At 47.3% G+C, this 15,648-nt stretch overlaps 3 protein-coding genes across 3 annotated transcripts; 1 reads left to right on the top strand and 2 right to left on the bottom strand.

Annotated features, from left to right (window-relative positions):
• Window positions 1–5,796: 5,796 nt before the first annotated feature.
• On the top strand, window positions 5,797–7,686 carry CkaCkLH20_13059 (mynd domain protein; the record flags this gene model as incomplete). The annotated part of the gene is made up of 1 exon (XM_038895770.1): window positions 5,797–7,686. The coding sequence occupies one exon, from the start codon at window positions 5,797–5,799 to the stop codon at window positions 7,684–7,686; it is 1,890 nt and encodes a 629-aa protein (XP_038738923.1).
• A 1,136-nt stretch (window positions 7,687–8,822) lies between these two features.
• On the bottom strand, window positions 8,823–10,283 carry CkaCkLH20_13058 (rRNA processing protein; the record flags this gene model as incomplete). The annotated part of the gene is made up of 3 exons (XM_038895769.1): window positions 8,823–9,142; window positions 9,204–9,915; window positions 9,975–10,283. 3 exons carry the CDS (start codon window positions 10,281–10,283, stop codon window positions 8,823–8,825), a joined length of 1,341 nt encoding a protein of 446 aa, XP_038738922.1.
• Window positions 10,284–14,414: 4,131 nt separating this feature from the next.
• Window positions 14,415–15,648, bottom strand: CkaCkLH20_13057 (uncharacterized protein; the record flags this gene model as incomplete). Its single annotated transcript, XM_038895768.1, has 2 exons — window positions 14,415–15,327; window positions 15,386–15,648. 2 exons carry the CDS (start codon window positions 15,646–15,648, stop codon window positions 14,415–14,417), a joined length of 1,176 nt encoding a protein of 391 aa, XP_038738921.1.

The raw sequence follows: 15,648 nt of genomic DNA, 5'->3' as shown, positions 1-15,648 counted from the left end.
CATTGCCTCCTTCTCGGTTTGTTCCCGTCTGCTTTATTTTGGCCTTCAACGACCTGGCCGTGACGTGATCCTACCGTGACGTGCTTTGGTGGCTCAACATCATGCGTGCTATGTAGTGTCCAGGCACAGACTGCTTCTGTTATGCCCCGAGATGTCCGGAAAAGGACGATGATGACCCGAGCCGAAGACGGCTCGATTCTGCTGGAGCCTAGGACGATCGGAAACTCGACTCACTCGACAGGCATAGGTACAACACAGCCGCCACAGTGGCCCGTCAAGAGTGAAGCAAGATCGGGTCGGGTTCGCAAACAAAGAAAAAGACTGCAGTACCAGGTGCCTGGAAACTTGGAAGAAAAAAAGTGTGGGAAGGCCAAAAGACGGTGAGGGCGCGGGAGCTACGCAGTAGAACAGGAGATGGCCCCGGGGACATGCCATTTCCAGAAAACACTGTATCCCGGTCGCCGCATGCGACCGGTGGCGGGTGCGAACCTGGCGGCGTAGCCGGTGGGTACCTGGTGGCTTTTCCCCCGATGCTGCAGCCAAAAAATTTTGTCCCCCTTGTCGCGTTCAACAGTATATCCGTAATCAGTAGCTGAGAGGTAAGAATTCGTAGGTGCTGCTACTAGTAAGAAGCATTTCAGATTCGTGAAAAGACGCCCATTGGTTGGTTGTGCGGCGACGGGGACGAGAATCGGGCGCAGGATCGAGTCTGAGAACGTGCGCGCCGCGCGCGCGCCTGTGTGGGCATGATGCATCATTGTCATTTTGTGTCTAACAAAGCTTTTGTACCCGGATATCCATCGCTGCATTTCATCATGAAATAAGGATGCTTGAGTCTGGATAGTTGAATTTGTCGGGATCTGTCCGGCAGGGTCTTGAAAATATCTTATCTACCTAAGGTACCTAGGGACTAAGTCCAGCCGCGCTTACCTCGAAGGGGCGGAAGGGAAGGCTACAGCGAGAACGTGCAAGGTTGATTAGGTAAAATATTTCACAGGGAAGAAAAGAAGAAAAAGAAGACATCCTCCACTAAGGTACTTAGAAAAGAATAGCCCCGTTATACAACTTAATTGGTTCATTCGCCTTTCCTCCTTGTTGTCCCGCCCTGTGCGGTTCGTCCGCGCGGGCAGGGAGTCAAGCAGCCAGCTCTGGCTCAGCGACTCCAGCCTCTAACTACCTAGGTAGGTTACTAGGTCGGTAGCCTTGGGTCTGGGTAAATGCACATACCTGGAATACTAATTGCACATACTAACCCACTAAAACATAATCTAGCTAATAGGAGGCTACTATTTAATAAGTAATAAGAAAATTCTTATTAATAAGCTAGCCTTTTTTTATAATTTATATACTTTATATAGTTAATTAATTTACTTAATTTATTTATTACTACTACTAAATTTATTACTAAATTTATTACTACTATAATAGAGCCTATAAATAAGCTATTTATATATATTAATAACGCTATGGAGCTCTATTTTTATTAATTATCTAATATTATAATTAAAGGGGGCTTTTTCTATATAATCTTATATACTTATAGAGTTTATAAGTATAGCGTTTATAACTCTAGAGGTAATATCTACTACTATAACTTTATTTATAATTATAGTAATAGATAATAGCGCCTAAATATTACTTAGAAGTATACTAGCTATATATATAAGTATAACTACTTATAGAGAGCTAAAATTATCTATAAGTAGATAGAAAGCTATTAGTAACTTATAATTACTTATCTATATTATAACTACTTAAGGTTATAGAGCTAAACTACCTACTTAAACTACTATTAAAGTTAATATAAGGTATACCTAGAGATTATATAATATATAGAGTTATTATTATAGGAGGCTAATATAATAGTGGTATAGATATATACCTCTATTATAGGTAATTAATAGGTTATTAACCTAGTTAGTAACCTCTCCTTTAATAATAAAGATAGTAATACCTACTATATAATCTAAGACGTCTAAAATATATAAAGTACGCTCTATAAGTAAAAGTATAGCCTATATAGCTACTTTTGGATATACCTTAAGCTTCTTTAAGATATTACTATTACTAATAATATTAAATATAAAGTTAGTTATAATATTAATAATTAAATTAACTATATTATTTAGGCTTATTATAACTATTTAATTTATATAAATAGCACCCTAATATACTATTAATAGATAATATATATAAGATAAATAAATTTAATATATTACTACTTTAAATTATTATTACTATTACTCTCTATACTATATTTAATATAGCTTTTACCTTTATATTAATAGAGGATAAAGAGTTATATAAATAGCCTCTTATTATTCTATATAGCTAGGTAACTACTTATAATATTTATTAACTTTATATTATTATTAGTAATCTTAATACGGCGTTTAAGAACGCTATATATAGTATTTACTTTAATATTTAATAATAGCTCTATATATAGTATATTATAAAGAATATTACTTATTATATATAAATTAAATAGTATAGCTTAAATATTAAAGAAGATATAGGTAATAAGGTACTTTAAGATAAATAAGATCTTAATTTTAATTATATTATTTTAATAGCTAAAGACTAATTAGCTAATTTAATATATACTTCTATCTTTTAAAATCTATACCTAATTAATACTAACTTTTTATAGGGTTAAGCTTACTAAATACCTATTTAGACTTTATAATAGCTAAATCCCCTATTAATACTATCTTTAGCTATATAATAAATTTATTTTAATTTATATAATAGTATTAATAAGGTATAGTTATAATATATTTATATAATAATAGAGGCTAACTTTTAAGCTACTTTTATATTATTAAAGAAGGAGTTCCCTAATTAATATATAATTATTATATATATTTAAAATACCTATTTTATCTTTCTTAAAGAGTTTATTAAGTATATAATCTATTAGTATTATAACTTTAGTATCTAAGTTATATTACAAATAGAAGGTATTTATACCCTCTTTAAAAGATAGCTTTACTATATACTTATTAGCCTCTCTAGGCTATATAAGAAGATCTTAGATATAAAAAGAGCTACCCTCTATAAGTACTATAATGCTCTTACTAATTAGGCTATTTATTATAATACTAAATATAATAAGCTTACTCTTAAGTAGTTATAGTATAATATTAGGTTTAAAGCCTTTAATTTTATCTATTAGTAATATTAATATACTATTAATAGTCTTATTAATAGGGCTAAGCCTCTACCTCTTTATATTAAGTCTTTTACTTAGTAGTATAGCTTTCTATACTACTATATAATATATTAGTAGATCTAAAATAATAATATTATTAAAGTTTAAGACTATAATTATTATTAGTATATTAATATAGACTAAATATATTTATTTTTATCTTTTTAATACTATACTAACTATAAAAGTTAATATTTATAGATAAATAACCCCTTTTTAATAAATATAACTCTATTACTATCCCTTACTATATATTAGCCTATATATAAAAAGCCCTCTATTAAACCTAATATAAACTCTACTATTAAGTTAGCTAAATATAATAATAAGTTAATAATACTTAATATAAGCCCTCTTATAATAAGGTACTACCTCTACTACCTATATAAGGTAGGGGTTAAAGTAGGCTATATAGGGCTATATATAGTAGTGGTTAACTTACCTTATAGTTAAGTCTCTATAAGGTTTATAATTATATAGATTAATTTAAGACCTTTCTATAGTATATTACTAAGAGGGAGGCTCTAAATAGCTTTAATATATAGCTAGTAGTAGTAGTAGTAATACTAAAGCCCTTAGTAGAGGAGTAACTACTTCTAACGTTACTACTAGAGATATAGGCTTAGCGCTAGGCTAATAGGGCTATTAATAGGCCTATTTAATAGAGATAATATTATACTAACTTACTATTATTATTAGAGGATAAATTATAGGTTATTTAATATAATTCTATAGCGCTAGGCTAGGGTAGAGGCTAAGGCTAGCGCTAGATTAATTAGATACTAAATAATTAAATTATTTATAATTATTAAAAAGATATTAAATTTAAGTAATTTAGCCTAAAAATAATACTTATTTTAATACTAGCTAAAGTAGCTAAAAATAACATTTTATACTAAGTTAGTAAATTATTAAATACTTAGATCCCTAGCCTCCTATTAGCCCGATCTAGGCGTAGTGGGTTGGTATATATAATTAGTATTCTAGGTATGTGCATTTACCTAGACCTATAGCCTCTATTAAAAACACTGCCTAGGTAAGGTAGGTGGACAATCGTGAGGTGGACTTGATTGCCCGCCTATTAACCTTGCCTCCGACCGGGCGGGCATGGAATGACTTAGGTCATGGAAAGAGTTGCGTGTTGCAAGTTTTTATTTTTTTTATTTTTTTTTTGATAAAAAAAAGTCCATGGCGCCTTGTTGTTTTTTACGCAGTACCTACCTTAACCTAGGTACTAAGATAACTTGGTAATTACTTTGGGTGCCTGTCTGTCCCGCTCCTCGTCGTGCCGTTTCCCGCCGCTGTTAGTGTTTGTCCCAGCCCGCCTTCCTGGCTCGGGGAGGCTGTTACACTGATGTGTTGTCCCTACCTTACCTAGGTACTTGAGGTAGGTAGGTACCTTAGGCACCTAGGTAGGTAAGGTACAGGTAGGCACCTCAGTCTCGTGTGATACACACATGGGAGGCTGTTTGATAACTCTAGAGGTCGGGTAAGGTACCTTAGACAGCGGAGCGCACCTCAGGCAGGGCTGGCCGCTGCGAGTCCACCTGGGCTGGAGTGCTTCCATTTGCCCACCAACCAACCCATCATCGCTGCTTCAGGCTGCCCACTGCCACTAATCTCACTGGACTGCACAAATCTCGCGTACGTGCGAGTACATCCATCTTCATCGTCCGCTGCTGCTGCTGCTGCTGCTGCTGCTTTCTCCTCCCCGAACTTCTCCTCCTCCTTTCTCCCAACCTCCTCATCATTTTCTTCTTGCCCACCCTCTCTTGACCTCGCATCCTTCTTTCACGTCCGCACTTACCTCAGTGCGCCTACGTCCAGCCCGTTTGCCTTGTCGCACTGTCCTTGCGTGCCAGATCGGTTGCGTACCTTTTCAACGGCGCGGCGCCTGTTTCCATCTGCATTGTCTCTCAACTCGGATCTGGCTGACGCTGTTGCCATTTCACCACACTCCGAGTCACGCTTCCGGGTATCGGTCCTGAAACACAACCAAACCATTCCATCACCCTCCACCATTCTTGCCTTTGCTTTCCCTTCCCCTTCTACAACACCACCCGCTCCCGAGGAAGGAAGGCGAACAAGAAGGAAGAAAAAAAACATTCTCCATACGACAACCATCAACTCTCGCATCTCTCCTTCCGTCTTTCCAACGAAACATCAACCGACTTCCTCCTCTACGAACGCAATCAAGAGTCTCGCAGCTTTCCTGGCTACCTACGCACCCAACCCCTCGCGCGGTACGAAACTAGCTTCGAATCGAGACGAGTCCGCTCACGCACGATCCGATCCAATCCAACCCAACTCTCCATACAATATCGCCACCGCCGAGCAACCCTCCTGCATATCCTCGACTCTTCTCCCCTCTCCCTCTTGTCATCTTGCCCCATCCGCACGTACGCATCAGGTGCACATCCTCGACACGTCGAGTCCGACACAACATCATCTCCATCATCCCCGACAAAGGGGCCATCCAAGCTGGAAGGGATATTCCACTCTCGTATCCTCCCACGGCTGCACTGCCTGGCCCCAACCGACTTCTGCTTCGATTACCCAACCCGTCTTGACCGCCATCCAAGATGAGAGAAGTCAACTTCAGCATTGCCAACGTCAACAAGGCGTCGGTCGGCATCACCACTGCCCTCTATGACCGACGAGCCCTCGACTGCACGTCCACTCTTCCTCTCATCAACTCTCTCAACCATCTCGCCTACCTCACCACCTCATCTGCCCGCATCCGCGACATCCTCACTGTTGATGGCGGCATCGAGCGTTTGGTGTGCATACTGAAACGCGGACGCAGCAAGGACATGATGGACATGTGGAAGTGGAACTTGGCCTTTCAGTGCGTCGTCAACATCGGCGTCAGGGGCACGGAAAATGTCCGCACACGCGTCGTCGAAGCCGACATGGTCCCTGTCATCGCTACCATCCTTGATAACTACATCAAGGTCACCGAGAAATGCAGAGACAAGTCGGATGACAAGAGCAAAGATCATCACCACCGCCACAGGAACCACGAACACCGCAGCGTCCACAAGGCCCCATCCTTCACCAACAGATCCAGTCGCGTCGAGGTTGACCAGAGATCTTCCCGGCGACAGGCGCCTCCCCCTTCCATCGACGTCTCCGCCACCTATGCCGGCTCTTCGTCCTCTGGCTCGGCCGCCGACCAGCAGCAGACCACGGAAATGACCCCAACTCCTCAGTATCCTCTGGCTGCATCTACTGAAAGGCCTGCGTTCCCGCCTCCCCGTCACCACCATCATCATCACCACCACCATCACCATTACCGGGCTGCCGAGGCCCGCCACGCGGTGGCCTCTCCATCTCGTCAAGTTGTTCAGCCTCTCGCGCCCGCTGTTCCTCCCGCCGAGTCTGCCGATGGCTTCGTCCGACCCGTACGTGACGTTGATCGCCTCGCGTCGATGATGTCCCTGGGCAATGCGAACATGACCTCGCAACCGTCTTCTCCCACGACTCCGCTCCCGCCCCCTCAAATGCGTTCGCCTACTGTCCGACCTACCTCGATGTTGGCACCAACAAGCCGATCCCGTCGCCGCCCCTCTATCAGACACCAGAATTCCACCGTCGATTCCGATGATTTGGTCGGCGACGATGCTCCTTCGGACGAGTCCCCGGATGCGGAAATGTCAGGCACTGTTAACGACATACAATCAGCCGTTAACATTCAGGACATCACCATGGAGGAGGGCGACAGTATGCTCGCGGGATCTGCCACCATGGATCTCAACACGCCTACTGTGTCTGAGACGCAGGATACGGGCGCATTCAACATCACCCACCGTGGCCCTGTCGACACTAGCAATGCCGCTGCTACAACTCCTGCCCCCGTGCCTCCCATTGGCCTATCGCCGAATCGCCCTGCCATGGTCACGCCACCTCAGCCAGCGATTCCCAATGCCAGCGTTCCCCGATACCTTCTCGACAGGCAGTTCGTTCCCAACGCCCAGGTGCTTGCCGCGATGCCCCGCGAGGAAGACGTTTTGATGTCCCTCCAGCTGTTGGCATACGTGTCCAAGTACTGCGGTTTGCGGTCCTACTTTCAGAAGAGCCACTTGGTTCCCAGGCTCAAGATCGGCAAAGAGCTCCGCTGTCTAGATGGTGACCACGTCGCAGCGGACCAAGGCGAGGAGGAGGAATTGGAGGAGGAATACCTACTCCCCAACGACTTCAACATATTCCCCCTTGTGGAGAAATTCACCGTGCGACACCACAGTACAGATATGCAGTACTGGGCTGGCGTCGTGATGAGGAACTTGTGCCGGAAGGATGACACTCGAGGAGGCATTCGACAATGCGCCTACTACCAGTGCGGCAAATGGGAAGAGTTCACCCGCCAGTTTGCCAAGTGCCGTCGCTGCCGACGCACCAAGTACTGCAGTAAGGAATGCCAGAAGAGTGCGTGGGCGTTCCATCGGCACTGGTGCGTGGCGGCGACCCAGTGACACGACGCTGCGGCATGTTCGACTGTACCCAATCGCGTCTTCCCTGGCGCAATGTTTATACTACGGATCCTTCGCCCCCACGGGTGGCACTGCATTGCACAGCACAGCTTTTTTTCCGAATGGCATGGCGTTTCCCTCGATACCACTGGTCTTTCAACAGCATATTCAAGGTCCGGCATTTCCCTCTCTCCAGGACATTATATCATCAACCTCTTTCCATACCTCGCTTGCTGCCCAGAGACAAAGTAGACGGCAACTCCACGACACTCTACAGTGTATATATTCTTATTCACGTGCTGCGCCATATATTGGTACGGCCGGGGTCGCCCCTGCTGCGGCATCAGTTTGTGGCTCTCACAGACCCCCTGGGCACTGCATGGGCGTCCTTCGTCCTCGGTGCTGTCGGAATTTCGGCCCGTTTTTTTGAGATGGGTCTCTGATTGAGCGAGGACACGCTTCGGCGGCGACATTTGACCTGGTCCAGCGCCACGAGCTCACGATTTTCTGGGTTACCGAATTAATACATTGGCGTTGCCTGGCTGCTTGTATTAGGAACTATGGACAGGTCCATCACGACAACTTCTTTGGATTGTTACTGGAACGCACCTCCGCCAAACCTATAGCAACGATACCAATCAGGGCTAGTACAGTCGCTTGGAATTGGATAACATGGATGGGCGGGCATTAAAGAACATCAAGGCAAGGGCTCAAGGATGACACATTCCGAGCAGCGGTGGACGATGTACGTATTATTATGAGAGTTACTACTATAATGTCAGGATTTACGGTCTTTCAAATTTTCTCCCGTCATGACGAAGTGAATTCCAATGTCGTATTCACGCAGCGGTAGCTGTCAGCCTCATGATCGCGATGATGTGGAGGCCTGTTCTGCGCCAGCGGCATCGGAGTCCGGTAAGCTTCACGGCTGACGACTCACGCACAGTGGCTAACGTACACGATAATTCATTCGTACGCACACGAGGCACGGGTCTCGGCAAGACAACCCGACAAACTCCATTAGATGTCTACAGTAAAGAAAACTTGTCGTCTTGGCAGCCGCCTGTCCCGAGGGGTATTTTCTCCCGCATTCAGCTCACCAGCTGTTGACTCATTCTTCACCACACACTTCTCAGGCCTCATTTATTCATGGCCTTTCTCCTGTTCTTTCCAGGCCGCGTCTTGGTCACTCTGCCGTTGGCGACGCCGCCTTTCATGCGCTTTGCGTTGAAACCGCTGAGATCGCCGGAGCTCATGGCGTCGCCCGATTTGGAGTGGCGCTTCTTGCCGCCAAAACCATACTTTTCGTTCTTCTTTTGCCGCTTAGCGTTGACGCCGCTGCCGCTGCCGCGGGGACCGCCCGTCTTCGAGTTGCGGTGGCCCTTGAGCTCGTTGTCGACGGCGACGTCAAAGAGGTCGCCCTCGTGCGTGTCGAGATTGCCGGAGCCTTCTTGACGTTCTGCAAGTAGGAGTGGTCAGCGATGCGGTCGAATCAGTGCATGTACTGGTTATGAACTTACTCCTCTTTAGCGTCTTGATCTTCTCAAGAGTATCCTTCTTGGCCTTTTGACGCTCCTGCAGCTTGGCAACCTGGACCTGCTTGCCGAACTTCTTGAGGTCTCTGAGCTTTCTCGCCTCGGCGGCGGCCTTCTTGTTGCTCGCCTCCTCAATAAGCTTGTCCTTAATCTTCTGCATCTGGCCGTCGTCCTTGGCCATCTCGGCGAAGTAGTCGCTGGGGCGCGAGAACGGAACGCCCTCCTTCAGCAGGAGGGTGCGGCCCTTGCGCGCACCCTCGAGGGCCTGTGAGAGGATGGCAAGCTCGCGCTGGAGGTCGTCTTGAACGTCCGGAACAGACTCTGCTGTGGGCTTGGACGAGATAAGAGACTGGTGGGTGGCGAAAGGAACGGCGGATGACGTGTCCAGGCGAATGCGGTTCAGAGAGGCCAGGAGGGCGGCCTTGTTGTTGATTGTGAGTCTGGTGTGGGGGACGACGTCTTCAAGGTCCTCGGCGTCTCCCTCAATGTCGGACAGAGGAATGTCATCCTCCTCCGGGTCCTCTTCTTCCTCATCCTCATCGTCCTCGTCTTCGTCTTCATCCTCGTCCTTCTCCTCGACTTCTGTTGGCGTCTGCTTGTTGGTCTTGGGCTTCTTGGCTGGGCGCTCGATATTTTCTTCCATTTCGACTTCCGAATCGGATTCGCTATCGGTGTCGTCCAATGCCTCAATATCAAACTATAAAACACGTTAGCGACTCGGTTTGAGGTCTTGCGCGTAGTGAATACGAGGCTCACTCTGGCGTCCTCTTGGTCCTCATCGTCGTCCTCCTCGTCCGAGTCCGAGTCTGCATCCTCAAACTCGGCGTTCAACGTGATTCCACCCTCCAGAGAAATAACATCATCATCTTCTTCCTCCTCCTCCTCCTCCTCCTCCTCCAGCTCCAGCTCCGCCTTCGGCTCCTTTCCAGTGAGCTTGGCCTTCTTCGCCTTTGCCTTCTCGGCCTCGCGGTGTTTGGACTTGATCTTGCGGTCCATCTTCTTCTTTTGGAAGTCGACGCCCTTCTCGGCCGCTAAGGCGAGCTTAAGCTTAGACTTGGTGACCATCTCGACTGAATCGTGGTATGGCACGGCAGTGAGGTGGTTTGCGCGTTTGGTGGTTGACTTTTTTGCTCGACGGGCAACAGGAGCACTTGGAGGTGGGAACTCGACTTTTTTTTCCCGTAGACTTTTAGATTTCTGCCGCGCCGATAACCCACTTGGCAGGGCGGTGAGCTGGACGGTGGGGCTACTGACCATGTCTGCGACTGGGGTTGGTCAGCAATGATTGGTCAGAAGGCAGTTCCTCGGACAGGCACATCTCGAACTTGCTGGTAGCGTCTTAAACGCCACTACTATTTATTGACCTCAGCTTGAACCAGTCAGTTACCCTTCAAATTATAGATAATAAAAGCTCACGTAGAGCCACTTGAGACCTAGCCGCACCTGAGGCTGATGGCTCCTTAGTTTGGTAACTTAAGAATGAAGGGCCTGTGTCTCGCCGTCTGCAAAGACTCCGTTGTCACTAAAGCGACATGAGTTTTTCTGGCCCCGGGAGACACATACGACTGTACCTACTGGAAAGCTTGGGATCCCGTCCGCTCTCCCATGAATACGCCAGTAAAGGCTGTAGTAGTAGTCGGATTGGTGACGACCGGCGAATGCCTGGTGTTGTATGTCCCTTCTTTACTCGTCAGTATATGCAGATGTTTTTTCAACTTCAGCTACCTTACCTACCTACGTATCTACCTGCTCTTGGTTGTGTGCTTTGCATTAATGGCGTTCGATGTAAGGAAGGAACACAATATCTATAGTACGAAGAATGATGTATTGGGGTCTTTCAATATCTAAAATCGGCTGACATGGCATCATGAGCATTACCATGCGTTTTGCTGAAAATTCAGGGCCCCCAAAGGCACTAAAGTGAATATGGGACACGGTCGTATTGCCAGAAGAATACCCCGTTATGCCCCAACAAGCTCGGGATTGACAGTTGAAGGCTGCCGATTGAGAATGAAGAGTAGCCACCTTTGTGTTGTTGACACGGTTTAGTGAAGATATATGACAAGAAGAGAACATTCTCCCGAAATTCTAGACCCAGCTAGATATCGTCCAACTCTTTAGCAAGATGTCTTGGCTCAGATGCCATCGAGAACAATACCGTCTCGCAGGGTCAACTAAGCTTTCGATTTCTCTTTAGCGGGATTTCGTTTTCCTTGCCTGTTTGAGGAATGCGTTTCACCGTGGCCATGGCAAAGGTGAAAAGAAGACTGCCGATGCGCTCTCCTTCGGTCTACATGACGAGGCAGCCGCCAATCGTGGCGGTAGAGTTGCCATACGCGTTTCCAACATTGCTTTGCGTCGTTGTGCCAGGGTCCGTGATGGTGTCGACGTTGATGATATCCGGGAAGCGCTTCATTTTGTTGTCGATGGGCGTCGATATTCTGTTTGCTCACTGGACCGTGTGATTGTTTGGATTTTTTGATGAATATTTAGTTGCTATGATGACAGTGCCGATGAAACGCAAACGAGAGTGGTTCAGGTTTCGTCGGAAATCGTCGTCCTTCTTATACACTCTGAACAGAACAGTGTACAGAACCCTCGAGTCCCACTGAGAACATGATGATTGATGTAATGAACTGCCCTTTGCGATGCCCCTGTTGCGCAGGCTGAAGTAAGGGCTGATGTGCGGGACATGTTCTTTCGGAGGGAATATTAATCGGCGCCAAAGTCCGTTGTGGTTCTTGAAGCCTGTCCCAGGTCATCTCTATTGTTCGGTTTTCGCCAGCAATTCGATCCTTGAAGAAGTTGTGACGGCCACTGAGGGCAGATGTAGGGGTAGACGATTAAAGAAATCCATTGCTTCGGACTTGTGCAGGAACACCTTCTTTGAACCAATCGTTACTCTTTGATTTCGAAGTCTGGGGTTCCTCTTTGGAGCTTGAACTTCGTACTTCTTGTTGCGACCAGTCTACCCCCTTAGAAACGTTTTGGTAAAATTTGTGGCTCATTTGGCGGCTTGATTAGTTGGTGATTTCCGTATGTCTGGTGAAGTAACTCTTGGCCACGAAGTCGAGCCCACAAATGATCAAGTACAGGGTTGCTTTTGATCGGTGGTGCGTTAAGGGGAGGTGGAAATGGCACTTCTTTGTATGATTTCTTCGCTTCTGCGCTATGCCCCGTCAAACATCGAATCCAGATGCAGGATCTTCCCCGGCAGCTTTCCCAACTCGAAAGGGCCTTGGGTGATACGGCAATGCAACTTGAAGTCTTTTCGGAGCTGGCATATACTGTTCCGCAACCTCAACCGATAACTCCACGCTTCCAGATCCGGCCATCAATGGCCAGCAGTCGATGGCTAGGCTGTTGCACAGGTGACCTGGCCGACCTCGGCAGGAAACACGAGTCCCTTGCTTAGAATCGAGTAAATGGGAGCCTTCACCGTGTCAGCTCGAAACATTCTTAGCCGTGACCCGACAGAGGTCCAAAAATGGGGAAAAGAAGAACGGCGAGATCAGCGTGTTTAGTACTCACCACTTTCCCTTCAGGGTAATAACAACCCACGGTGCCCCGGCCTCGTCAATTTCCTTCTCGACCTTGGTGTTGAAGCAGATGGCGCTCATGATGCCGTCGCCGAACTTCTCATTGAGGATGGCCTTGTAGGCATAGCCGTAGTTTTGGACAATCTCATACAGGCGGTAGATGAGGGGTTCGACGGGGGGCATGGGCCCGGCGCGGCCGCGATCGGGGAAGTTGGTGAGGGAGCTCAGTGTGTCGCGATCGATGCCGAGAAGCTCGGATAGCTTATCAACGTCCTCGTTGGAGGCCTGTACCTGGCCATAGAAGATGCCGGCCACGGCTACCTCGCTGCGACCCAGATGCTGGGCGATGGACTCGAAGTTGATGCCCTTGTTTGTCTTCGCCTCGAAAAGCACTCTAGAGTGAGCAGGCAGGCGATCAGCCATAGATGTCTGTCCTGCTGGTTAGCCGAAGCGTGTACAAGCAACGACGCTGTTCCTGGGTCTGTTAACTGGAACTGTTTCTCTGCAACTTACGTCGAGGGTGGCGAGCTGTCCAGACATGTCTACGATTATGATTGTGGATGATGTGTAAGTAACTGCTGTTCAAATACCCAGGGGCGATTGCTTGATCCGGCGTAAGCAGTTCGTCTTAATCTTCCATGTGGTGAGAGGGTCTGGGAGAAAGTTGACGCCAGAATGCCGGTGACTCGACCAACCCTTTTAAAAGCACCAACTGCCGGGTATGCGGATATTCTGTCGTTTTGGACGTCATCTATCCAGATCGTCCAGGGGCGATGCGGGGTCGTGAGCTAAGAGAAACATCAGTTTGGATCGTTCTCTTATTTGGTCGTTGCCGAGTCCACCCCGCCGGAGAAAACACGGCTTTTCGGCGTCATTCGATGCTGCTGCGGATATCAGAAATTCATTCTACGAAACGGTCACTCAAAAGCCGATGGACACGATGACTAATTCTTTTCATTCTTTTCATGTCTACGTACTTTGGGGTTTTTCGATTGTGCTGCCGGCGTCGAGACCAAGGCGTCTTGGCTCGGGTCCGACTCGGCAGTCCCGGAGCAACTGGCCCGGGTTGCCTCGCCTTCATCCGAGTAGAAGCCATCGCACTTAGCCTCGCATCGGTAGCAGGCAACTTCGGCTCTACACGACGGGCGGTGTAATGAGGGCCTTGCCATTTTTTTCATTTTTGGGAATCCACCAAATCTCTCGCTGGATGTACTCATCAGTTGATATCGAGACTGTGGAACACCGGCTGCAGCCATTGCTTGCTGCACACCTCCAAAGTTGTGATCGGACATGGTGCAGATATCATGGGCTTGCTTGATCGGTGGTCTTTGGTAAGTTCTGGGCGATATGTGTAGACAAGACGCCAGCCGCATGGAAAATTGTTTCCACTCAGCCAAGCTAGCCGGCCTCGAAAACGTGGTGCGTCCGAAGCAATTCGAGAGCGTCACGATGTTCTAGAGATCGTCTCAGAAAACTCGAAGTCCACTCCACAAGGCTCTCACAGGATGCCTCAATTTCCCCGAGAAGCCGTTATCGGCAACACTGCGGCAGAACGGTGACATTCTGAAGAAGAAATCGTTCCCAAGACACATCTGAACTCTACGAGTGAGTATCCGAGGGCCAGGGGGGGAATCGTATGATGAATTGCCGCAACTGCTTAAGCTGCTGTCGTGGAGTTGGCGCCTAGCGAAGGCCAACCCTTGATGTCCCACTGCTTTCTGGCGCCCTTAAGGTCGTCGACATTGAGAATGTCCACACCTTCTCGAATGAGAACGTCCCAAATGTGGTTTCTGATGCTGATTGGCCATGCAGGCAGATCCCAGTATCGCACCTTTAAGCCGCGGGCGTGAGCTTCCTTGATTTGTTCCCTCAGCTTCCCCATCTGGTCGTTGTTGAGCTCGCCAAACCACACGATACCAACCGCCTTTTTGAAGGACACGCTGGTGTAATATGAATTTGTCGGATTGAAATCTTGGGTATCAAGTTCCGTGAGCGGTGCGTCGAAGAAATAATCTCTGTAGGTCGTGTTCTGGACGACCATACCGAATGGAGTGTTGCCAGTACCCACGACAGTGACGGGGCCATAGTTGACCTTGCCGTCAATGACAGTGCTCAGCCAGCCTCTTTCACGTAAAGGCTCCAATTGCCTTACCACCTGCGGCCACGTCTCAGTGCCTTTGGTCTTGAGGTCCACGAGCAGAATAACCGTCTGATCGGGATTTGCGTCGTAAATGCCGCGAGGCCGGTCTGTTGTGTTCCCGAAACCCGAATTGCGTTCCTCCAATAGGCGTACGAGCGGACTGACGTAGAGGCTGCTGAAAGTATTCTTCTCCCGAAGCGACCACCGATCGTGTCCGACGAACAGCTCGGTACCGTAGAGCCAGACATCTGCCTCAATCCCGATGCAGCCTACATCGAAAGCGGAATATACGGGTCGTCGCCTCCAGTAATCGTTGTGTGAGTGGCATGGAATGGGCACGATCACGCTCGCGTCTTGGAACTCTTCAGAGACGTTGTCCCATACCTCGCGTGCAACAAACAAAACTAGATTCAAAAGAACGAAGATGAGGCTACAGTCGGTCAAGATCAGCCTTGTGGAGTGACTGGAAGCGAGATCGCATGACTTACAGCAAAGCCAGCCAAACGGCACCACACATGAAAAAGGAACGTTTCCGAGTCCATGGTTTGGGCGTCATATAGGCAGGTGTAAGTAACTGGTCCTCGGAAGTGTAGCTCTCGGCTGGAGTAGGCGGGACTTGGACGTCTCTGTCGTTTGTCTCCTCATCGTCCGGCGAGTCCCTGTAACGCGATATTGTCGCGGTGTTTCTGGACCATAGTTGGCGCAAACGATCACGCACAGCGTCGAAACTTGTATTTGTTGGCGACGACAT

This window comes from Colletotrichum karsti, assembly GCF_011947395.1.
Source record: "Colletotrichum karsti strain CkLH20 chromosome Unknown Scaffold71, whole genome shotgun sequence".
Classification (NCBI taxonomy): Eukaryota; Fungi; Ascomycota; class Sordariomycetes; order Glomerellales; family Glomerellaceae; genus Colletotrichum; species Colletotrichum karsti.
Note: the sequence above shows the minus strand (reverse complement) of the source record. Positions and strands in the feature narration are given on the sequence as shown.